The sequence below is a fragment of the Aythya fuligula genome, chromosome 2 (genome assembly GCF_009819795.1).
Source record: "Aythya fuligula isolate bAytFul2 chromosome 2, bAytFul2.pri, whole genome shotgun sequence".
Classification (NCBI taxonomy): domain Eukaryota; kingdom Metazoa; phylum Chordata; class Aves; order Anseriformes; family Anatidae; genus Aythya; species Aythya fuligula.
In genome coordinates, this window is record NC_045560.1 from 33,604,024 (window position 1) to 33,628,608 (window position 24,585).

General features: G+C 41.3%; 1 protein-coding gene across 2 annotated transcripts in view; it reads right to left on the bottom strand.

Moving 5' to 3' along the window:
• Nucleotides 1–5,950: 5,950 nt before the first annotated feature.
• Nucleotides 5,951–24,585, bottom strand: part of RAPGEF5 (Rap guanine nucleotide exchange factor 5) — a 128,182-nt gene continuing 109,547 nt past the window's right edge. For both annotated transcript variants that reach the window (XM_032181219.1, XM_032181220.1), the window contains 5 exons: nucleotides 23,015–23,065; nucleotides 21,829–21,916; nucleotides 18,582–18,646; nucleotides 13,044–13,098; nucleotides 5,951–9,027 (listed from right to left, as the gene is read on the bottom strand). In XM_032181219.1, the coding sequence (XP_032037110.1) occupies nucleotides 8,909–9,027; nucleotides 13,044–13,098; nucleotides 18,582–18,646; nucleotides 21,829–21,916; nucleotides 23,015–23,065 (378 nt within the window). In that variant the 3' untranslated portion in view covers nucleotides 5,951–8,908. The remainder of the gene's footprint in view (nucleotides 9,028–13,043; nucleotides 13,099–18,581; nucleotides 18,647–21,828; nucleotides 21,917–23,014; nucleotides 23,066–24,585) is intronic.

A 24,585-nucleotide genomic window follows, 5' to 3' on the forward strand; every position in this document is an offset into this window, starting at 1 on the left:
CAAGTGTTAACAGCCCTTGTCACCGCCCCAGGCTGAGCAGTGACAATCTCTGTGACCACAGTCACAACAGCACGGCAAATACACTCTGGGGAGATCCCATAATGAGCTGCAGGATTTAGTGATAGGATAGAGTTAACAAGTTGTGTGTGTTTTTTTTTTTAATAAGAGGGTTATTACGTAGAGGAAGATTGCCTTGACATGAGTACATCTCCCAGGTTCATGATCTGGCTTAGCCTGCAGGCTCAGAAGCAGTGGCATTGTGCTTCTTCATAACTATAAATGATACATGTATGATAAAACTGCAGTTCTCCCAGTCCCTAAGTCACATCAAAATCTAGTTATTATTTTGGGGGAAATTCAGATTTTCCCAGAGTCCCTAAAACCTGCAGCTGTCACTGACCAGCAGCAGAGATGTTCAGCCTTTCTGAATTTTACTCCTTTTAGTAGTCACTGACTTCCAACCAGTGACTTGTAACATGACTGATTCCCAAATGCTCCATTGTTTTATGTGTTTGCAGCTTCCCTGTGACACCATATGCCAGCTCCAGCTGGCTGGCCCCAGTGTGCTCAGTCACTGACCCAGCTGTGCACATGGGGGCACTGCAGAAATGGGGAATTTGGGGTGCTGTGCCCAGGGTGAAGAGGACATGACCCATGATGGCAGAGAGATTGCAGACCAGCCCCAAAGCACCTAGCCCAGGTGCAGCACTGCCCCATGTCTGCTCCAGGGGACAACCCAGCAGGGCTGTACCTTCTGGCCTCCTGACAGATACACCTGAGAGATCTGAAACCAGGAGCAACCTGTTTTCCTTTCACAGTGCAATACATTTGCAGCACATTGTATTTGGGATCAAAGCCCAGCAATGCTATACAAAACAGCTTAACCTCCTGCTTTTCAAAGGCCAGGTGAACATAGCTGCAAACAAACACCAACAGAGCACATGTACAACAGCACCTTCCTCAAAACCAAAACATACAAACAAAAAACAACCACCACCATCAACAAAAGCACTCCTTGGGCTCACAGAACTGCTACTTGGATGAAACACCAAGCTCAGCATTGTGTTATTAACCCAGCAGGAAGGGAATTTGCTTGCTTCTGTCAAATGCATACAGACAACTCTGTGGCATGTTTGGAGAAGCTAGCCCAGGCCAAATGCTCACGTTGCAGCCAGCAGCTTTGGATGAGATGCTGACTCGGGGGGCTACTGGCAGATGAGGAGGTGGAGGTCTTTATTCCCATTAGCATCTGTCCTAAGTGAATGTGCCCTCTCATCATAAAAGCTGGAAACTAAATCCAGGGGGAAAAGTGCACAAAAAGGCTGAACAGATAATCACATCAATCCACTTAAATGGGAATCTGAGTCAACAGATCTAATAAACGGGGGTCAGCGGACCACACAGATGACAGGAGCCTTTCACAGCTGCACTATGGCCTTCAGTCCCTCGAGATCACACAGGCAGTTTTGATGCAATAAACTGTCTCTCCAGGCACAGGATTTCACCACTAGATGTCAACGGTATCTGAGTTTTGGAAAGGGAAGCTACAGCTACGAGCAGGTTGGCTGCAGGAAAAGTTTGTTCAAACTGGCAGCAGCTTTTGCTGGAAGCAACCACACCAACCAAGCCCTCTCCTTGGTCAAAACAATGATGTGCTCCTTACTGAGATGCTCCCTGTAAGAACCCTGCCTGTCTTTTCATAAAACTTGGCACTGGCAGTTTCTTCTCTAGTTCTTGTCAGGAAATGATACCTACCTTTGTCATGCTGATATTACTCAACTTCCCCAGAAAGCCTCAGCATTTAGCCCAGGTCTCTCCTTATTTGCACTTGCACAAACCCAGATCAAGCCTCCTGGACTCACTCATATCACTCTGAGAATTAATCCACACTGGCAAAAAGCATAAAAATAAAATGTAATTGGTTAAACTGAATTATACTATTCAGCAGAAAATCTTATTTAAAATTAAAGTTAGTTACTTCACTTAAAATGAAGTAAACCTCATCAAATAAACAGTAAGCAAGAATGTCTATATTAATTCTACACTATTTTGAACTCATTCAAATCATTCCTAGTCAAGTCATATGCCTCTCTGATAGTTCCTATCATCACATCATCATTTGTTTGGACTTACATAGAGGCTTCCAACCAACAATCAATAGGTTAACGTAACTTTCCATTGTTGCTCTGAATGAAAGGGGAGAGATTCCCTTACAACAGTAGCTGGGTTTGTTTCAATGGAAGTTTTTTCTGAGGTGCTTGACATAACCTTAAGATTCCACATTTTCAGGGGATTTAAGGCTGACAAACCGTCACCCTGAAATGCTGAGCCAAATCCCTCAACAGAAGTTTGTTTGTCCTAGTCACCTCCACTGACAGCACACATCATGGGAGCAGGCCTATGCAGGAATCAGGCCCAAGTGGCCTCAGCAGCAGTTTAATTGCTCATCAAGCAATACAAACCTTCTTCATGCATAAAAGAGAGCTTGCACAAATATTTGTTAAAAGCCTGTACAGCTTACTGTGGAATTGTTTGATCTGGGGTTTGATGTTCACCATCCTTTGTCTTCCCTAGGTTTGAATCATCACTATTTACATTTCTTGGTAAATTCCCCTCCAGCTCTGTGCTCTCAAGCCATCTGTCACAGCTGGTGGTGCCTCTCTCAAGAGACCCTTAGGTTAAATGGGTGACTTCTGTCAGTGTCACTTCCCCATGACAAGTAAGGCTCCGTCAAACCCATATTCCTGTGGAGAGGAAAGGACCTGCACCTGTGACAGAGCAACAGCAGGAGGCCAAGGCAAGAACCCAACCTGCTCAAGTTTTAGAAGCCTTGACAACTTTCTGCAAGAATTCAGGTGCAAGACAAAAGGAAAGCCTGTTCCAGATATCATACAGTCCATACCCTATCTTTCCACAGAAGTAATTATTTAAATCAATCAAGGGAAGCTACCACAGTAACCGTCCTTTGGTGTTCTTCTGCTCATTTAGTTCTGCTTAAAGTCTTCATTTCTTACTCATTTTAGACTTGTGCTTCTCCAACCTTCTGTAAGTTAAAGAAGGTCAAAGAACTTGCTACCAAATCTTATTCTAAACATTGCTGAATCAATATTTCTTAGCACCCCCAGAACTGCTCTGATTCCGTCCTTCAGAGATAGCTGAAACTTTACAGAGAGGAATCAATGGCACCAGGACCTTAAGGCACGCTACAGCTAGTCCACACACACAAGGACAAACTGCTTATACACAAACCCTGCATTCTCCACTTCTCCCAACAAGTTAATGACTTAAACAGGCCAATATACAGGTGCAATCAATCAGACCCACAAAGAGCTTCCCCTTCACCTGCTGGGTTTATGTGGCCTCCTGAATAGCTCTTCTCTCTCTCCTGAGACCCAAATTAAATGGATCTTAAATGCTTTCTCTCGCTTGCTGTGTTTTTATCAATGATAAGGACAAAAATTACCTCTACCTTGAGGATTCCCCCTGGGGAAGCAGGACCAGGAAAGAGTTAGCAGCACCCTTCAGAGCAAAGGAAGCTTTCTGAGGCTTTCAGGATTGTCCCCCTTTCCCTCCTTTCATAGTCTGCCTGGGATAGGAGAGGGATGGAAGATAATGCTGAAGCCCAGCCAGTTCCCAAAACTGCAGAGTCTAGGATGATCTGTGAAGGATGGTGCCTCTGCAAATCACTGGCAGTACAGACCTCTGAGGTGGTGGAGTGAAAATGGCAGTGAAAGCTAAAAGCCAGTATGCAGACTGCATCATCCCTGACCTCCGAGGCTGGGCACATGCCAAAGCTCACTTTCCATAGGCTTTCTGGACTTTTATAAAAGTCTTATGAAGTCCACCAGCCTTCTTCCAGACTGGAGGGAATGCAGAGGAAAATATTTATCTCCTTGCTTCAGACTGTTTATTTGCCCCATGTCTTCAGGCCTACACTGATAGATTAACTGCACTGTGTGATTCTCTGATACCTGATACAGCCACGTATTTCAAGGTATTACTGTAGCTACTTGTGCTGTCAACGTGACATGGTGGTCGCTGTAGGAGCCGTAAAGGCTGAGTGCTGGAGCCCGAGGAGGTGTTGTTTAACCTGCTGCTTTGGGCTGTGTTGTGTGTGTGCTCAGCTGCCTTCCTCCTGGCAGATGAGAGCATGACCCAGGGCAGGTGCCCACTGCGGCATGGAAACCTGCTGAGATGTGAAACAGAGCAAATATTCAGGTTTATTTTTCAGGCTTGGCTCTTTCTTACACAGAGAAGAGGGAATCACCTCTGCACAAGGCACGCAGACTGCCTCAGGGCAGGCTAGTCCTGTTTTGTACAGTTCACCCCAGCAAACTGCCCCCACCTGCTTCCTCTTGCCTTCCCATGGCAGCTTAAACTACATGTTTTTGCCACTGAAGCTCTTTTTTTGGTTGAGAAAAACAAGGGAACCCTTGCCTTAATAATTCAGCAAGATGGTTTGAAGGAACCACGTTTAGAGATCAGCTGCTGAGTGCGGCAGCCTCTTCTTATGGCTCTTCTAGCACAGCTGGAGCTGAGGCACCTGTCCTCAGTCCTACGTATCTGCATGGTCCTGACAGCATGGAAAAATCTTTAAACGATGTTATAGAGCTGTATCTACATTTTGGGCTTGTACCATTTCAATTATTCCAGTTTCAATTATTATACACCCTACCTAGATATCACGCTGTCACACATACTTTGTTGATCAAGTTTAAAAGTCTAGGTAAGGTTCAGCCACTTAGAGGATGAAGCACTACCTGTTTATAAAGCACTTCAAACAGACATCACACCATAGGTGCCAAGTGTTATTTGTGTGTGAAATAGCCAGGCTTGGCTTAGTGGTTTGTAGTTTTTTGAGTGGAAAGGATGGAAGGAGCAGACAAGCCTCAGGTGCATTACAGAACACCCACTGCTCATTGCAGGCTCTGACTTTCACGCTCCAGACAAGCTGAGAGAAGAGAGAGGAAACTGGAGAAGCAGCAGCAAGGACAAATGATGCGAGGGGAAAGCATTTGCTCCCCTCACTAAGAGGATCAAGTGCTGATAAGCAGACTCCGGGGAATTTGAAGATAGATGTACTCCTCCCCTCTCCCACAGGGACTTCTCACCGTGGCTCTAGGCCCCTCTTAGACTGTGCGGTGATGATAAGGAACAGCTGAGACCCCGTTAATATAATCTCTGCTTCTGAAATCACCTAGTATTTATCAGCATCAGCAAGACCCACCAACCAGAGAGGTACCAGTGGCTCTGAATAGAGCCAGGCTCCCAAGCCAGGCACTGCATCCACCTCACAAACACAGCGAGGGGCTACGGAGTTGAATAAGTATGAGCATAAAATATTCTGGTTAGGATAGTGCGATAGGCAGGAAGGCACAGAGCCCAGTCTTCATTAAGGTAGTTTTTATATTTTGAAAAGCAATATTAAAAAACACTGGAAAATGCAAGATAAGTGTAACAGTTGCTTCTACAAGTTTTAACCTTGTATTGCTTGGCCATTTTGACATATAAATTATTGCTTACTAGCTCTCATAAATACACAACACAATTAATATGTACAGAGGCAGACAAGCATGAAATATGAAAAGGAAAACATTGGCAACATTGATTCTGGTAAATCAGATTATTTCATACATACCAGGTCTCATAGCGGTGGATAACTACTAGCTGTAGTCCCTGAGAAGTTAGGTAAATACCTTGATTTGGGGTTTTCTGTTTTATTACTTTTAATGCAAGCTGACAGCATTATGGCACTCAGAGAGAACATAACAGGCAGGTGTTCTTACCTCAGCTCACTGACTTCATCCCAGTATTTCTTAACAGTGTAATAAGATGACAATAAATAGGCTATGCAAATAAATATTACTCTGCTAAAATGTTTAGTATTTACATCTTTCTTTGTAATTTTACAGCCACATATCTTATTGTTTCAATATATTTTTTATTTTTATTTTTTTGCCAGTGTCATGCAAATGCAGTTAACTTCTATCTGAAATGGGGTTAGAATCAAACAAATAATGGAAGCATCTACATTTGATGCAGCAAAATCACACATCAGATGTGTAGGGTGACCTAGCTTTTTCCTTGGTTTTGTCTAATTACTCCTCCTAGCTACTCATGAAAATATGCAGAATATTTAACCTCAGGTGTCACTGTGATATACTGAACTTACAGGATTCATGGATTTTATCCATGTAACATAAATGTGGTATTGGGCAAGGATGAAGTTTAAAAATCACAGTTTTACCTGTGCTGGGCCCCAGGAGAGGCTATGTAGTGCCCCTGGCACTTTCACATGGTTTGTTTCTCCTCCCACCACACCTTCAAAGTGCCTGCCAGTCCAAAGCCCAGCTCTGCAATACTTCAGGTGTTGAAGGAAGACTTTGACAGGCCTTTTTGTTTGTTAGACACATTATTTGGGCTACTTGCCTTTCTTCTAGGTAACAGTTTAAAGACCCATATTTTCAATGTGAAATTGATGCACCAAAGTCGGTCCCTCAGACCATGAAGTCATATTTAAATAATAAAGGCCACTACAAAAATTAGTTTGTAAAGTTTTAAAAAATAGTCCAGTTAGCCAGAACTTGGATAACATGCTTAGTGCTGGCTTTGTGCCTTCAAACTGATTTCATGCCAGCTGTAAGGGACAGACAACACCCGATTCAGTATGAAGTTACAGTGGTGCAGAAAGCCAATGCTCAGGCTGGCTTGAAGCCCACTGGTACATTACCCAACAACTTACTTCAGCCAGTTTGAACTGGCAGTGAGGAGCCTTCAAGCTGGCTTTAGCATACTTTCAAATTAAAGCCAGAGCAGTTGTCTTTTTTATTTTTTTTTTTCCTCTCTTCTTTCTTTTCCTTTATTCTTCTCCGGCACTGCTGCTGCTTCAACAGCAGTAACCACCAAAACTATCACAGAGCTGAATGCAGTGAACTGCAAGTACTTTCTTATGCTCCCTCTCCCACAGTTTTCAACAGAACAACTTGTGGAATAGCATTATAACATATGTGCTAATGCATGCAGTCAGGTCTACATGCAGGCTCTTAAAAATAACATTGTAGTAATGAGATTTCACAAGGGGGAGCTCAAAAACCAGCAGACAATGCAGATAATGCATCTAAGGGTGGGGATTCAGGGAGTGCTGGAGCCAGAGGAAGAACTGCAACAAAACAAGAAGCAAATTCAACCCATGGTTTGTGTTCTTACACTGCAAAAAGGGAGTCCACTGCAGCTAGTATACTCATCTGAACAGTTTTGGTCTGTTTGCACAAAAGACTTATTTACAATATGTGCAGTCACATCTACAGAAGAACATAGGAAATTTTTACTCCATGGCCAGCAAGAGTTTATTTTTTTTCTTTCTTTTTACTGGGTAAAAAGAAGATTTTTTTTTCTTTAAAAAAAAAAAATCATATAGTATTTGATAATAACAAAGTACAAGCAAATACATTTCTGAAACATCTGTTTCCTTTACAATAGATCTATACAATATTTCACAGATGGGAAAACTGAATGCATTCTACAGATTTTCCCCACAGACTACTTATTAAAGCTGCTTTTTAAAAATCCCTTTAAACCAGAGATAACACAATGATGAAGAGCATGCTAGTTCAGTAGATCCACATTTCAGTAAAGGAGCATCTTCTTGGACATCTTCCTCACATGGAAAACATAGGATAGAGATGGGCAGAGTGGTGCAATGTATCCACCTCCCTGCTCTGCAAAGGGACTGTTACTGCATGTCTGTGTATGAACGAGAGTGCCAGGCAGAGCAGCACACATTATTTTGTGTAACTTCTTCATGCTGAAAACCGGAGCTATGGTGAGAGCGGTGTGTAGATTTAGGTCAGTTGTAGACAGGACTTTAGAACTGCTGCCTCAGTACGTGCCCTGAAGTACTACTTTTAACTACATGAAAACTGGCTAAGGAAAATGTGTGAGGTGCACAGAAGCAGAAAGGGACCCTAACGCCAACAGCCTGGTGTTACACTGGTACCCTGCAGGGTGTACAGTGCTGTTCTTTAGGAACTGGAAGCTTGTGTGAGTTAGGTGAAATCTTACCTGCTAAAACAGAGCATTTCCAGAAGGTTAGTCAGGAATGTAGGTGAGCCTAGGCATTGCCTCTGAATTGACACAAAGGAGGGTGTAATCCAAGCTGAAAAAAAGCAGCTCCTCTATAACAGTCTATAACCCTTTAAATGCAGTTAGTACTAAATCTGAGATAAATGAAAAGGAAGAAAGTAACACATTTTTTGTGTACAAACAATTGTGTCCAGAAACTGCAACAAAAGTGGATTGGCTCCTACAGTGTGTTTTATAAAGCAGATTCCTAAGGGGCCATTACAGTATCAACTGTTTACTGACCTCCAAATCATGACACACTCTTGAACTTCACCTGGTGTGCTGCCTTTTTATGTTCCAGTCCTTGGTTGTCCGCACTCATCCCAAAAAAGATGCTCTGGTGGATGCAGGGGAGCTGCCCGGATTGCACAGTATTTTTGGCAACCTTGAATTAGCGAGGTACACACTGCGACCAACTGCGAATCCCCTTGCTTCATGTTGCTTGCTGCAATGGTTTGCTGCTGTGATGTGACGCTTCCTTTCTTTCTAATACTGGCAGAATCTGCATTGAAAGCTACACTGGACCAAACAATATTTTCACAGAAATCAAGCTCTTGAGCTCAAAGAACACTGCTCCGCTTGGTGATGAGCGGGGACAGCACCAAGCTTGCCCTGCAGCTCTGTGAGCAGCTTCTTTGCTTGCTCTGCCCGATTTTCCTGTGCATGTTGTGTGAGCTACTGATAAAACTCAGTAAACTGTTCTTGTATAGGGAAGCAACATGCTTGGCATAAACATTCACTTAATTCAAAGTGCTGCAGTTACAAGGTTATACGAAGCTGTGTACGCTCACACGCGTGGCTCTATCCTGTGAGAAAGCTCGAAGAGAGCTTGCTGGTTGTCGATGACATGCAGGTGGTGGACGTATGGCTTCAGTTCATGGTGCTCTTTTGAAGGAACTTCATTGCCTACAGGACAGAGAAAGGGAAGGAATCAGAGAGCTGCACCTTGCCTGCTACTCATTTCTGCATGCCAGTGACAAAAAGGACTTGCTATTTCAGTGCAACCCATGAGGTAACAGCTAGATACAGGAAAGGGGAGGAGGAAGGAAGAAGTAGCCAACACCAGACAGCTTGCACACATGTAGGCAGAGCAGGAGGGGCAGGAGGGTGGCAGGACACTGAACTTCCCAGGAGGAAGATGTGCTGCTGCTGGGAACATGGGCGGCATGTCCCCTGCCAGGGCAATGCAAGGGCTCCCTCGCAGAGCAACTGGTAACCCTGAGCAGGGGTGGGTGATCCAGCCTGTAACTCCTCCACAGTTTCAGAACAAATAGGTAAGACAGCAGGCCCCCGAGTCATTTCCTTTGGAGAAGGTGAAAGGCAACAGTGCAGCAGATGGATGCTGAAGTTCTTCAAAGCTGCTCTGCAGGCCCCTGGGTTTTCATCTGTTAAGCTTTTGATTTCTGTCTAACAACAGAATCTCGCTGCTCTTTCATGGGAGCTTATATGGCAAGAGGAATTAGCTGCGCAACTTGCGAATTCAAGGGTGGCTTGAAGAGTGTGTGTTTTCTGCTACAGTTGTTAAGCTTGGCACGAGCTTTTGGGAACTCACTGCCTGTGAAACCTCCCAGCCGGCAGAGGCAGAAAAGGAAAAGCTAAATCCACTGCTACTGAGACAGGCAGAGAAAACAACAAGATGCATTGCCCTCCATTGCTGACTGCTAACAAACTGGCGAAAGCTGAAGAGCTCTGTTCCAGTCCTTGTCCTCAGGGAATTTTTAATAACATTACCATAAATTAAAGGAGAAAACCCTTAAAACTCCCCAAACCAATCAGCTTAACTTGCACGCTCCCTCCCTCTCTTTTGTTTCATTATCATCCTTTTTTCCACACTCTCCAGCTACATGAGAAGCTTTCCAGGAACCAACCATCCTACTCGTTTCTACTGAGCACTGTTTGATGCTATGCAAGTAACATGAGATGTCAAAGCAGCAGCTTCTGCATGCAGCTGCTAATGGTGTTCCTGGGAAGCTATTTTTAGGAGCTATTTCTAAGAATCATAGAATCATAGAATATCCTGAGTTGGAAGGGACCCTTAAGGATCATCAAGTCCAACTCTTGACACCGCACAGGTCTACCCAAAAGTTCAGACCATGTGCCTAAGTTCACAGTCCAATCTCTTCTTAAATTCAGACAGGCTCGGTGCAGTGACCACTTCCCTGGGGAGCCTGTTCCAGTGTGCAACCACCCTCTCTGTGAAGAACCCCCTCCTGACGTCCAGCCTAAATTTCCCCTGCCTCAGCTTAACCCCGTTCCCGCGGGTCCTGTCACTAGTGTTAATGGAGAAAAGGTCTCCTGCCTCTTGACACCCCCTTACGAGGAAGTTGTAGACTGTGATGAGGTCCCCCCTCAGCCTCCTCTTCTCCAGGCTGAACAGGCCCAGTGACCTCAGCCGTTCCTCGTACGTCTTCCCCTCAAGGCCTTTCACCATCTTCGTAGCCCTCCTCTGGACACTTTCCAACAGTTTCATGTCCTTTTTATACTGTGGTGCCCAGAACTGCACACAGTACTCGAGGTGAGGCCGCACCAGCGCAGAGTAGAGCGGGACAATCACCTCCCTTGACCTACTAGCGATGCCGTGCTTGATGCACCCCAGGGTACGATTGGCCCTCCTGGCTGCCAGGGCACACTGCTGGCTCATATTCAACTTGCTGTCTACCACGACCCCCAGATCCCTCTCTTCTAGGCTGCTCTCCAGCGTCTCATCGCCCAGTCTGTACATGCAGCCAGGGTTTCCCCGTCCCAGGTGCAGGACCCGGCACTTGCTCTTATTGAACTTCATGCGGTTGGTGATCGCCCAGCTCTCCAACCTGTCCAGATCCCTCTGCAAGGCCTTTACGCCCTCATTTGAGTCCACAACTAAGTAAGCACCTATCTGACTTCAGAAATGTGGGAGAGAACAGGAAAATGTGATAAATCTGTGTCAGAATATATCAGTGACCTTTCTGGTGCTGGGGAATAGATCACAGCAGCTGTGCTTCATGTATTGAAAAACATTAGTATTTCTCATTAACACCTGAAATTACAAAAAGCTTCAACTGTGTTATTTGTTCAGGCTGCTTTGACTGATTTTGGAAATGCTATTATTTTTTTTCAGGATATAAAAGCATTGTTTCCATTAAAAATGCATTTCAATCTTACTTGGAACCTAATCAGCTTCTGATCCAGAAAGACGCTTAATAGACATGATACAGTTCATAAACAATAATAATATTCCTTGCTTGGCTTTGTTTGAATTCTTTCCTACAGTAAGATGCCTGCTGCTCTCAGGCCAATCTGGGAGTTGATGCAGTAGAAAGATTCACATTCCTGAGAGCAAAATAAGCCCACTAGAAAAGGAAACTGTCCATAAAGTCTCGATAAATATTCAGTGAATTCATTTCATGCCTAAACGAATCTAACCAAAAAAAAAAAAAAAAAAGTGTGCCTACAGGGATATCTGTATAAGCTGCTTTTTAATGCCAGCTTCACAATAAATCAAGTCTGTGGTAAAATAAAATAACAATGTGTACTTCAAACTACCAGATTATATGATAAATCTCAGGTATTAACCTTAGATTTATGTTGCAACACTTACAAAACCTCTCATAAAAATAAAATAAAATAAAAAAGCAAAGATGAGATGAAAGCTTTGCAAAGAAGCTGAAAAAAATTCACCTCGTTATAAGGAACCAATGCTACCATTTTATAATGCCGAATAAAAGACATTTAACATAGAAATATGGGTTGGATTATTCATTATTTTCTTCAGTTTCTGGTTTAACAGAAGAAAAACAAAAATGTAATTCTTCTCCCATTCTTTCTGTATGTAAGTATCAAAATAACATAAAAACCATAGTAAGCAACCTTTCTTTTTTAAAAAGTCAGTGCACATGTGCAAGTAATTTTATAGAAAAAAAATTATCAAAAATCTTAATAGTACCTATAGTTCTATATGTGTGTACCTATAGTTCTATATGTGTGTAAATGTATTTATACACAATTTATTTATTTATTTATTTTTGTCAGTGTCTCTGCTGCCAGCTGCTGAAAATACAGCTGCAAAGAAGATGGTTCAAACTCTTTCTCCATAACCATGAAAATCCCACATTCATGCTACAGCACAGTTCTGAAGCTCTTTGGAAAAGAGGTTTTAGTGGCCTCAGTAAATTACATATTTAGTGTGTTTGGCTTAAAAACTCTAACCACTTCCTTAAGAACTGTGGTGTTTGTCCCCATCCTGTGTTTAACCCCTCTGCAGAGAATGAGAATTGCTGAGGAGAAAAACAAACAAGGTTCCTCCTGTGTTACCAGCAGAAGAAAGCAAGCTAGGGTCTTCTAACATGGGCCTTTAGGGTTTGATTCTCTGGCGTCTAATGCTTCCGTGGTGTCAGTCTCTCCAGAACAGACTGAGGTAACTGAGTTATAGCTGGGAAACTGAGAAACAGCAGCCTCCTTTATTAAGTGCAGTTTGCACATCTACACTTGTATCTTGTTTTATCATTCCCAGTATTTTGGGAAGGTAGTAATTTTTGCAGGAAAATCATTTATATATATATATATATATATATATATATAAAGAAATAAATCTGGAAATGTTCTACGAACATTTTGTAAAGTAAAACTTTATCCAACTCTGGTTACTGCTGCCTTGACCTTCCAGAAATTACATCCCCTCTTGCCAGTTGCTTAAGTAACTGGCAATATTTTTTTGCTGCTGAAATAAAGCAAAGCAAGTGGAAAGGAAGGAAGGAAGGAAGGAAGGAAGGAAGGAAGGAAGGAAGGAAGGAAGGAAGGAAGGAAGGAAGGAAGGAAGGAAGGAAGGAAGGGAGGGAGGGAGGGAGGGAGGGAGGGAGGGAGGGAGGAAAACCAAACAAAACAGAAAATACAATCACCCCCATGTCTGTAAAAAGGCAAATCAAGGAGCAAATCTGTCTACTTACCAAACTGGTTATTTCTGCAATGTCTCAATGATCGAACAGTATCTGCAATCATGTGCTGCAAAGACACATAGATAAAACATCAGTGCAAAAATCAGAGATGGCTTCTGTCATTAGAAAATCCTGAAAAGTCTCCTCACCTTATGCTGTAAAGCAAAAATCAACTGTAGTAAAGTAGTAAATGAGGACAGTGGGGGAACAACAGAAAGGCTACCCTGCTCTCTGGCTCAGTGGTAATATATGATGAAACAAGGTTAGTTGAGGAGGTCCTTATTGGTATTGCACAGATTAAATGAGAACAACTCCCAAAGAGCCCATGGAAAGCAATAATGAAAAACAGCCATACAATTACTTATTTTTTGTTCTCATGACTTTTATTAAACCGAAAGGCTACAAGAGGAAAGTCGTGCGGATTAGTTGGGTACTTCTGCATCCAACTCCTGTCTTTAGTGCATTATCCAGGGCCTCCAGTATTCTGCAACCTCTCCTTCTGTATCCATGTGTTGTCTAATTGGGCTGCAAGCTCTCTGTAGCCCAGCCAAAACCTCAGCATATATCCATATGCTGCCTAGCACAAGCAGGTCCTAGTGTCAGTTAAGCAATTTTCTGTAGTAAGATAACCAACACACAAAAATACAGCCCACATCCCAGATAGACAAAACACCCTAACATCTCCACAGACATTTTCCAAGGCATGGCATTCCGTTTAAAAAAAAAAAAAAAGCTGTTGTTAACAGGAATATATTATTCTCTTGCCTCCCAAAAGGAGAATTTTGTCCCATTTTGGCAGAACAAAGTGTAAGCACAGTAAATGACTTGGAACCTTCCACACTCACAAGATACCTGTCTATAGAATACGGAACAAAAAGCATTCCTAGGTAATTAGAACAGCAAGTTGTGTTGTGGAAGAACATAAGTAATAACGAACCAGTCTTCCCCTATGTGTCTCAGAATGATGTACTTTTTAATTTATTGGGCTTTCCAACTAAAGAAGAAAGATTTTAATGCTCTGAGAAAATGAAGTCCTGGAAAAATGAAATGTGAAGTCAGAATACATTGGAAAAAAAAAATGACTTTTAACAAAGTATTAATGATGGAGCTGCAGAATTCACCTTCAGTTGATGCTGGAACAAAAAATATCTTTAAATTTGAATTTTAATTCTTCTTTCCAATCCATAAATCAGAGGTAAGAAAGATTAAGAAAGATGCATTTGTAGTTGTCAACTTCTCTCCATTTAGTGTGGGGCCATGTACAATGTTTCAGCAGCTATTTATATTCAGATTCCCTCATGGTAGAATAATTAAACCATCTTGGGATCATTGGTTACAGAATCATAATTCATCTGAAAGACTGCTGCAACAGCCATACAGCGGTGCCACAAGAACTGGAAATGTCTTGCCTTGGCCATTCTCTGGAAGAATATCATGGTAGTGCAGGTAGGAAATTCAGGCTACATGAGAGATTTCTCTTCAGTGCTTCTTAATACACTCCTGCAAGTATTTTTCCTTCCCTGAGTTACAAATATCTGTCCATTTTACAGTTCCAACAAATCATAACTCATGATACATGGTTTACTTTGATATGGCATTTACTTAAAACATTGTCATTTTACTGTTCTTCTGAGGTACAGTAAATTTTGGATGTTCATTTAGATTACGCAGAGGAAATAAAAGGTTTAAGTCTGGTTTCTCATTCAGGCTCAGGTCTTCAACCTACAAAAACTGGAACTGTTCACTACAAATCAGCAAAGTAAACTCATTTTCACTAGATTTCACCCATACATCTGTTGAAGCATTACTCTTATTTATTTGATTGCTTCAGTGATAGAAAAGTGAAAACATACAGAATTTGGCCAACAACTTCTCACCAAATCTGATCAATGATTTAAGCAAATTGCTTAACTATTCATTGCAAAACTGTTCATGGTGTTCTTACATCTCCCTCAAAAATAAACAGAGATGGAACAGATTACCTGTCCTCAGCAAAATATGTATAAAATCAGAATGACATAGAACAGCTCTTCTCTCAACACTCAGGGAGTAGCTTACAGAATTCCTCTGCAGGAAAGCTTATCACAGGAAAAACAGCTTTAACGGAAACTTCACATTCAGTGAATCAATTTTTAAAATATATTTTTGCTACATGTTGTACTTCATTTGCCATGCAATCACACAATCTCTTGTGCTGATGTTCTTGCACCGATTATAATGAAGTTCCCAAGCGATGTCCTTCATGGTCAATAGTGCGAGTATTGGGAAAGCTACAACTTCCACCACTGCTGCCACTGTGATATTTCTAACTTAGGAACATAGAATGTGTTTCATAGTTTTCAGCTGCTACCCTTTGAATCTAGCTCCTAGAATTAAGAGAACCCCCCCCCCCCTTACCACACACACTCTCATTCTTTGCTGCTTCTTTTATCAGTCAGTGTGGGGTCCATCGCAAGATAGCTTCTGAAGGTGATGCTGTGGTGGTGAAGAACTTATTTGTGTAACACCCTATTAAAGCAGAATCCCAAATCTCTCTTCTTTACTAGCCCAATTAGAGCGTCTGTCCATTTCCAACTCTCTGGGATCCAATTGTAATACAGAAAATCAGCTTACTCATCTGCAAAGTAAATGCTATTTCCTTACTGTTTAAACAGATGCTTGCGTACCATTAGTGTGATGAATAACACATTTCTTGTGGGTTTTCAGCCTCCCAGCTACCTAGGATCATTAGCACTCCTTTAACTGATGATAGCAAAAGCTCAGTCTTGGGAATTGTACAGATATTTGGGGGTTGGGGAAGGTTGAAAATCTTCAGCTGCATGTACAGTTTTCACTGCTGAAGATACTATGTAAGATGGCATTATCTAAAACGGTAATGGCCACTGACCTGTATTAGAGTTTGTTGAAGTGTATCTAAGACATGTCATTGTTAAGATATGGGTGATGGCTGCCTACTGAAAAAAAAAATTGAAGCCACAATTCAGGGAAACTACTCAGTAAATACACAGGAAATCTTCAGATGTAACGGTATAAGACTGTCTTTTCATTTATAGATGAAGAGTATATGGAATTAAATAGCAATCTAACTCTATTGTAGACTAGAGTTTACCCAACATTTAGTTAAATAAACCACTGTAGTCCCTTCAAATTTTGCTATTACTGGGTAACATTCCAAAGACAAAAGGTCATTTATTTTTCTACTCCTTGCAAATTCTTTTCTTTATACTTTGAATTAACTTTATCTTCACTGCAATCACATAATGTCAAATCAAGTTCACTCATGGTAGGATTTTGTGGCAATGATGGCTTAAGAATATAAAATAAGCAGGGATTGCAGTAAGAGCTTATATATTTTATTAAACCATCTGATATTGTTGGAAAAAACAATGGTTCAGACTAGCAAGTCTTCCTTCAGGTCAAGTGCTTAATGCAGACCTGAAATATTTCAAAAGTACTGACTCAAATGAAGACATAATAAACCGTCTTTGCTTTGAAATTCATAAGCAGAATCTCTACGTATTTATGACAGTGAGTAAATTCCTTCCCCAAAGCAGTAATCTGCTATGGTAGAATAATTCTTTTCTTCTTTTTCTGCAACAGCAAATTTGCAGGTGAGGTTCCGCAGCTTGACCCAAACTAAGCAGGAGTCAATGTCAACCCTAATTTTTCTCAAGCGGTCAGAAAGTGCTCAGCACAGTAATAAAACACCAGAAAAGACTTTCTTCACTGGGACAAAGCCTTTACAAGTAGAAAAGAAACATGGACATATACACAGTGATGTGTGAAGCGCCTTGTTAGTACATTCATGCCCAGAGACTAAATACCTTAGAATCCAAACGAACCAGTGTGATACATATACTGTCTGAGTTTCCCTACACCCCTATTTAAATCTCTTCTAAGCTTCCACTTCTGTAGCTTGCACTGTTGTCTGCATTCATACATACACAGGACTTGGGACAACCATGAGACAACATGTTCCCCAGGGTGTGATCTCACTAACAATTTGGAGGAAGTGTCAGTGTTAGCAACCCTCACCCCACCACCATCACACAGACTTTTCCCCCATTTAAGATGCCCCATTTATCCTTTTACATCAAAAAGGTGAAATCCTGGTTCACTGAAGTCAATTAGCAAAGATCCCACCACCTTTGGAGACAGTGGTGATAGGAAGGATAAGAAATCTTACCAAGCAAGCCCACCATACATTAAATGTATACATGACATTAAACAAACAAACAAGGTCTGGCTAAGATTGAAATAAGAATCATATCGTATATTTCCACTAAATTAATATATGGGCCAGTGGGGGGATTTCAGTAACAATTATTGTGCATCAAGGGCTAGTTTAATTTACATGTTAATTGGATGTACTTCCAAGAGGCAATGAAGAAGAACATGCTAATGAGTTTTATGCAAACACCTAAAGGTCAAACAGTTAATGGACTTGGGACAAGGAAACCTTTCATTAAATGCAAATCAGTGATCTCCTAAAGTCTGCAACAAGAAAAGGTACGGGAATCAAATAGAAAACACAAAAAGAGGATCTCAGGTTCAAAAGACAAAGTCTACATCTGCTTATAAGTTGAAAGACAATATAAGTTATGTTAGGATGTGAAAAAAAAAAGTTCAACATCTGGTTCATGAATAACACCCTGTTTGCATGTTCATTCTTGAATAAGTGTAAACACATGATGAAAATAGGTAGGAACAATTCCCTTGGAACAACCATCTGGACTCACAGTGCCATTGCACATCTAGAGAAACCAGGAAGAACATTTTGGCTTCTTGATCAAATAGGCCAGACAAACAAAACCAAAACTTCTCCTTGCCAACACTCTTCTGATATATTAGCTATGGTTTTCAGTGCTACAGAAGTGTTATCAACAAAGAACTAGTGCAAATGAGAAAAATCAAAACTCCATCTGGAATATCATGCCAGCATAGATGTCACAGCATATATAGAATAGATGTACCCAAGGATACTTCTATTATTTGCCTTCCATATAACAGTTAATATAGTAATACGTACAGTCAGACTAATTCACGTTTTAGGTATTAGTATCTTCATCATCTAACCTAGATCATAAATTTTATTTTAATTTGAAATCCCTGGAATTGGCATACCAGGCACTAGTGTTAAACTGGACCCACCTTCTCTATGGTGCCTTAAGAAAATATAAAACAACTCAGAGAAAGCTCAGGCAGGTGGACTTAACTGAGTAGAAACAGTCCACAAGGTGGTGTAAAGGAACAGGTCTCTTTGGGAATGAACTGAGTGGACTGTGTGGCACTGATGCTGGATACCACTGTCTCAACTATTTTACAGGACAAAAGGAGGGAGGAAGGAATGAGAAGAGTAGCGGAGGAAGGAGGCAGGGGAGTTCAACTGATGGCTGTCTTATCCTGTTTGCTCTTTGAAGCAGCAGAGCTAACCTCTGTTTACTTCCTCTTCTTTCACTCACAAGTAAACCTTTTAGTCTTATAAGAGGGGGAAAGGGAAGAAGAGAATGAGAATTTCTATGAAAAACAGGAATGACAAAATTAACTTACCAGTTTTTCAAAATTAACAAGGTTATCCAGAAATGTTTTATTTCCTTCATGGATGAATGTTACATCTGAAAAAAAAATATATATATAAGGGAAAATAATTACTTTTCATGACTTTGTGGTTCAGTACAAAGAAATAAAATGACTAAACAACAATGAAAAAAAAAAAAAAGAGGAAAATATCACACAAAGGATGGCCACAGTACCTTACAAAAAGGGAACAAAAGCTTGGCATGATAGACTTTACATATACATAGCAATAAGAAGATTTTCAAATGAGAGCCCAGATTTCTTCCTGCTCTCTGCACCATGTGGGATCGATCCAGCCACACTACTCATGGCCATGCCCAGGCAGGGGCTGGCCAGTCCCTGAGCCCAGAGCTCCAAGGGGGCACAGCTACCAGGCATGGAGTCAGCTCTGACTCCCCTTCATCTCCTTCTGTAGGGCAGCATGACTCTGAAGTCCCCACAGCGATGTGGGCTACAGCAGTGACCAGACAGTGAGGTTAAACACAAGTGACTAAACTAGAGTTGAAACCCTAGGTTGGAGTAAGCATTGTGGCTAGGCAAACCCCAGGGAGTTAAAAGACTCTTACACAGCATTGTTGGAGAGAATTTGCAAAGGTAAAAAAAGGTCAGTGAGAGGAAAAGGAAAAGGTTTATATTTGTCTCCAGGAAGGGAACTGAACACACTGTAACAAACTGGAGGGGGAAGAAAAAAATAAAAATTAAAAAAAGAAATCAGGCAAAACAAACATTGTGAGGTTAAAATTACAATTAAAACTGTAACTGGAGGTCATTTTTTTTTCCATTTTTCTTATGCCTGCTAGGACACGAAGCAACACCTGCCTCAGACATGAAATCCTGAGGTCATGGACAGACTCCCTATGGGGACTGAAACTCTGCCTCCCGTGGTGCATCCTCTGGGCAACAAAAATACTGTCGGGGACATCAGTCAGGGGTGTCAGGGGACACCACCACCACCCATACCCCCCTATCACTTCCCTCCTGCTTTAGCTGTGCACTGCATGGATGCACATGTACCCATGAGGACCAGGAGCAGCCAGCACTGGTTTAACGAGATGGGACTCTGACACTATTACTTCATAAGTCACAGCTCTCTCTCTGCTGAGGTGCCAACCTCCAGTACACCAGTGTAACTGCACATCTCAACATTACCCTGTGCTCATCTCCAGGACTCCTTCTCATGTCCACTTGGTCCCCAAGCTGAATGCTAGTTTCGGATGGGTTTAGGACAGGAACCTGCAGCTGACACTGACGGTTGCTTTACCAACCTCTGTCATCCTACCCCAAAACAGCCAACCTGATTTATTTCCTTTTGTTTCAAAGATTCACTCTGTGCCTGAGGGAGGTTTTGTAATTGCTTAGAATGGAAATGGTAATGGCTCAATATGCGTTGGAAACCCGAGGCTGGGACTCATTAGGCAGACCTCTGCCTAAGGGGTGGACGGGGAGCCGAGATCTACTCAGGGACTCCTCAGCAAGTGGGGCAAGCGTGGGGATACGCTGGGCATGCCTCCAGCGCCTCTCTGCTTCTGGGTGGAACCCTAAAAAATCAGAGGGGAAGCAGGGAACAGGACCATCTGCACGTCCTCCACCTTTGGGGCACCCGGGGAAAAGGACACGGAAAGGACACAGCTTCAGGACCAGGCTGGCAGGCAGGCATTACTTGTCTCTGTATCAGTGCAGTGAAAAAACGTCACTTCTAATGAGGAACTTCTACTGGAAGCAGAAATTTCCAGACAGCTTTTTAAGTCTGTGACTGCAATGGATATCTCTCAGGGTGGAAGGAACAGAAATTTGCTTTGCGGCCAACAACTAAGAGTCTAGATAAATTCAGTGGAGCAGAAAATTGCATCTGAGCTATGTTGTAATGGTACAACACAGCATTTTATTGCATATTTGAAAAATCTGCCTGACTTTCTCATGCTGTCTGTGCTGTAAGAGAGCTCTGCATTTACATTTAATTAAGTTTAAAGGACATTCTGACGTTATTTTTCATAATTAGTGAAAGGTTTATACTGATTTTTTTTTCTTGAAACAACTTTTCTTCCTCTTGTGTTGAAATACAGTTAATTTGTTGACTTATTAATGATTTCTGTGCTATTGATGCTTATTTTATTGGTCTTGTAGATAATTTTAATACAAACACGTTTGATACAGCATGTAGTCACATGTACTGTACAATACATTGAGAATTACCAGCCAGGGCAACATCTCCTTATGGATCACTGTATTGAAGAAGCTTACTGTATCATTTTGCAGTCTCCTTGTTATATCCAACACACTTTAGAGACATGAGAACATGCTGCATGAATGCACTTATAAAAACGTGCATGCTTTTATACAATGTATTGCAACGCTGTGCAAACATCATTGCTACAAGTTACTTGTTTATATTTGCCTTCTTTTGAAGTCTTGATAATTGTATCCATCAGAATTTATGTAAACTCCTTTGATGCATGCAAAGAAGAGAAGTGCCTTATGGCTCCCAAACTGTCACCAGCTTGTTTAGAGACCTGTCTTCAAACATTTTAAACCTGCAGCAGTAGCAGCTTAGCATAAACAGCCTAACGAGAACACTTTCCAAATAAAGGACTAATCAAATGAATTTGTCATGTTCAAGACAAGACGATTAATAATTAATGACGCTGAGATAATGGAGTGTTTGAAATACCTGCCACTGAATTAGCTGCCCAACTAGCTGAGTTAAGCAAGCAGTTTTATTGTGTATCTCAGACCTACAGGAGGCTTGACAACCCTCTCCTCTCAGGACAGAGGAAGGGAGCAGATCCTGTTCTGCATAGCTTTACAAAATCTGTAACACCAGTCAGTTTTGCTTCAAGGAGGCCAGGCAAACCCTCCCAACAGCAGTGTGACCATGGTTGCTTGTGTGCATGCAGCCTGCAGGACACACAGCACTGCTGTCTGCCTGACAGCCTCAAGGGGATGCAACTGCAGCCACCACAGGCTGCTCTGCCCATGCCTGCCAGGGAAAGCACTGCCATTTGAAAACCTGTGTGAAAATTGCCATTTTCCCCGTCTTAAAAAGCAGCTGTGTTTATTGTTATCAAGACTGAGCACTATCTTGTAGGTATCCTTGCGTCTGTCACACACATCATAACCCCATGTGAAGGAAAAATCACCTTTTAATTATATTAACTAACCATCACAAATTTCTGTACACGCACTGACATGACAAAAAAGAGTAGACAAGCTTCAACAATACCTTTCAGAAGTAAGGGCATGAAGGGAATTTTCGGAGATTTCATTTTCTTGAATGCATCTCTGTAAGCTTTGTGATTCAGAGAAGGGTCCTACAAAACCATTTGGGTAATAGAGAGAAAAATCAATAGGCTATAAAAAGAGCAATTCTAAATCCATTATCGGCTTACAATCTGAACATGACTTATATATAAAAAGGTTTCTTCGGAAACGAGGTAGATAAAGGTTTTCTAAACTAGGTGACTTACTAAACTGAACAGGAAATGTAAACAATGAAAACAACAAAAGCAATTATGTTCCTCTAGATGAAACAGTTCTAAAAATGGAGTAAGCTGCAGAACAGATTCACTTTGCTCTATGATTTCCCCACAAATTTCTATTAGCAAAATCTCTTCAGCTTACTTTCTAGCACTGATTATACCCTTGGAATATATTGCCGATTAATTTCTTCTTAAAAAATAAACACCTTCTTCCTTGCTCCCTCTCACCCAATAACCAAGAAACAAAACTGCCTAGTCTCAGATAAAAGGAACATATTGGACATTGTCAAAGAAAATAAGAGACTATGTATCATCAGTGTTGTGTAATTCAAAAACTCATCTCAATTTCCTCTATGAATAAGCGGTTTTGTACACCAGCTCACAGACATCTTGAAAACATGTTAATTAATAAAGGACTCAAAGTGCAAAAGCATGACAATTGTTAAAGGCTGGATTTCATGCTCCCTGCACTAGGCAGCGATCTCACCAGGCATCCAGCTCCCTCACAGCCAGAGGAAACACTTGTTTACTCAGCTTTAATAATGGTGAAAAAGATCCCGAGCCTCTGATTTTTTATTTTATTTTTTTAGCTTTTTAAAACTACCCTCCTTGTCTTCTGATATGCAGCACATTTCTTTGGATAGAGGACGATTAACCACCACAGCAACAGAACAGTTTCCAAACTGGTACTGGTGAACTAGCGACAAGTTTGCCTCTCTCTGCCTTTCCTCCAGCAGTCAGGAACAGGGCTTGTTTCTTTTTTGGAGACCACCTCTGAGCTCTGGAGAGCTTTGTGGCCTATGGCAAACCTCAGATGTGATGTAACCAAGTTTCAGCTCCAGATAATGACAGACGGTCTTGAAATAAATTACAAAGAAGAATGGCAAGTAACAACAAGCAACTCTGTTGGGCTGTCATCACTGTACTTACTGTCAAGCTTTCCAGTTCAGTGAAAAGTTTCTTGAACTTCCCAGGAATTTTCTGAAATGGGGAACACAGAGAAAAAAAAAAAAAAAAAAAAAAAAAAAAAAAAAAAAAAACAGTAAATTTGATTTTAAAAAGTAGAAAAATGTTTATTATTTTTTTCTTTCTTTCCATGAGACTGATTTTTTGCACTTCCTCAGGCAGTTACTTCTGCTTCTCAGCTCTAAACACCCTACTTACAGACCTGAACATAATGGCTGTGACTGAAGCCTTGTCTCCACACTTTCACCATTCTTCTACAAAAAACTGCATGTTAGCAGCCATTTTTATTTTCTTGCCCAGCGTCCGTATCTGTTGTATTTATCAAGATAGAAATAGTAGCACTGACTGAGGATTCAGATTCTGTAATCACAACCAGGTTAAATATTATTTTTATAATTGCTCTCTCTCTCTAAACTATGGGCTCTGGAAATGAATTGGCATAATACTCAGTGCTTTTCAATACACCACCCTGGTGCAGTATTCCATGCTGCTCTCAGAGAACGAGAACTTCCCTTAAAAAACGAGTACCCCATCTCTGAGGTCTCATCCTAATCCCACAGGGAATTGCACAAAATGCCCTCCTTGAGAGCTCAGGTACAACATAACTTCTTCCTTCATTCCCTATATGCTAATGCCTGCTCTATTCCATAAGCATCCACTCTCTAAGATGCTTTAATGGATTCATCTCATACTCAAAGCAATTGTTGTTCAATTTGAATTTTGCTTATTGTATTTCTGACTTGAAGACGGGTGTGTGGACCTGAATGTTTGCGTATCTTTTTTCCAGCTACACTGGTTAGCTCAAGTAGAATATATCCCCTTACTACAAATCTTGCCTTGCCTGTGTACTTAGACCACAACAGCCACAATGACACTACCAAAGAGATTTAGAACAATTAAGATTAAGTGGATGAGCTGTACGATTAAAATGCAAAGATAACTGAATGTGGAATTGCAATTGCACTTTTTTAATATCTTCAATCAGTGAATCTTAGGCTCATTAAAACACTGCATAGTGTGGAAAAAAAAAAAAAAAGTAGAATATGCTCAGGGTATATTACTTATTTAAGAATTCAAGTGCAGAACCAATATAGTTTAGTGTGTAAATTGTTGCTTAAATTTAGGTGGCTTCATTTACATGTGTAAGTAATTATAATTAATTTATAAACATTGCTCTACTTTCTAGAAGTCACATTACTAATGCAAATAACCTTCTGCTTTTAAAATTTCCAGTGCAGTAAATTTTTATAAAAAACATATGCAACTTCATAAATATTTTACACACAGGAACTTGACATATTTACAATGATACATATGCAGAGGCACTCCCTGTTCAGACAAGCAATACATTTTGTTCTTCCCAGAGAAGAACATCTGTGGCACACGATTTTCAGAGGGGTCTCACCGCACTGGAGAGCTCTGTGTGCTTGCAGGCTGGAGACACTTACACCACCATTGCCACCTGTATTTAGCCCCTTCCACTCTCCTACCAAAGCCCAAAGAAAAGAGATGAAGTCAACCCATAAGAGGGCAAA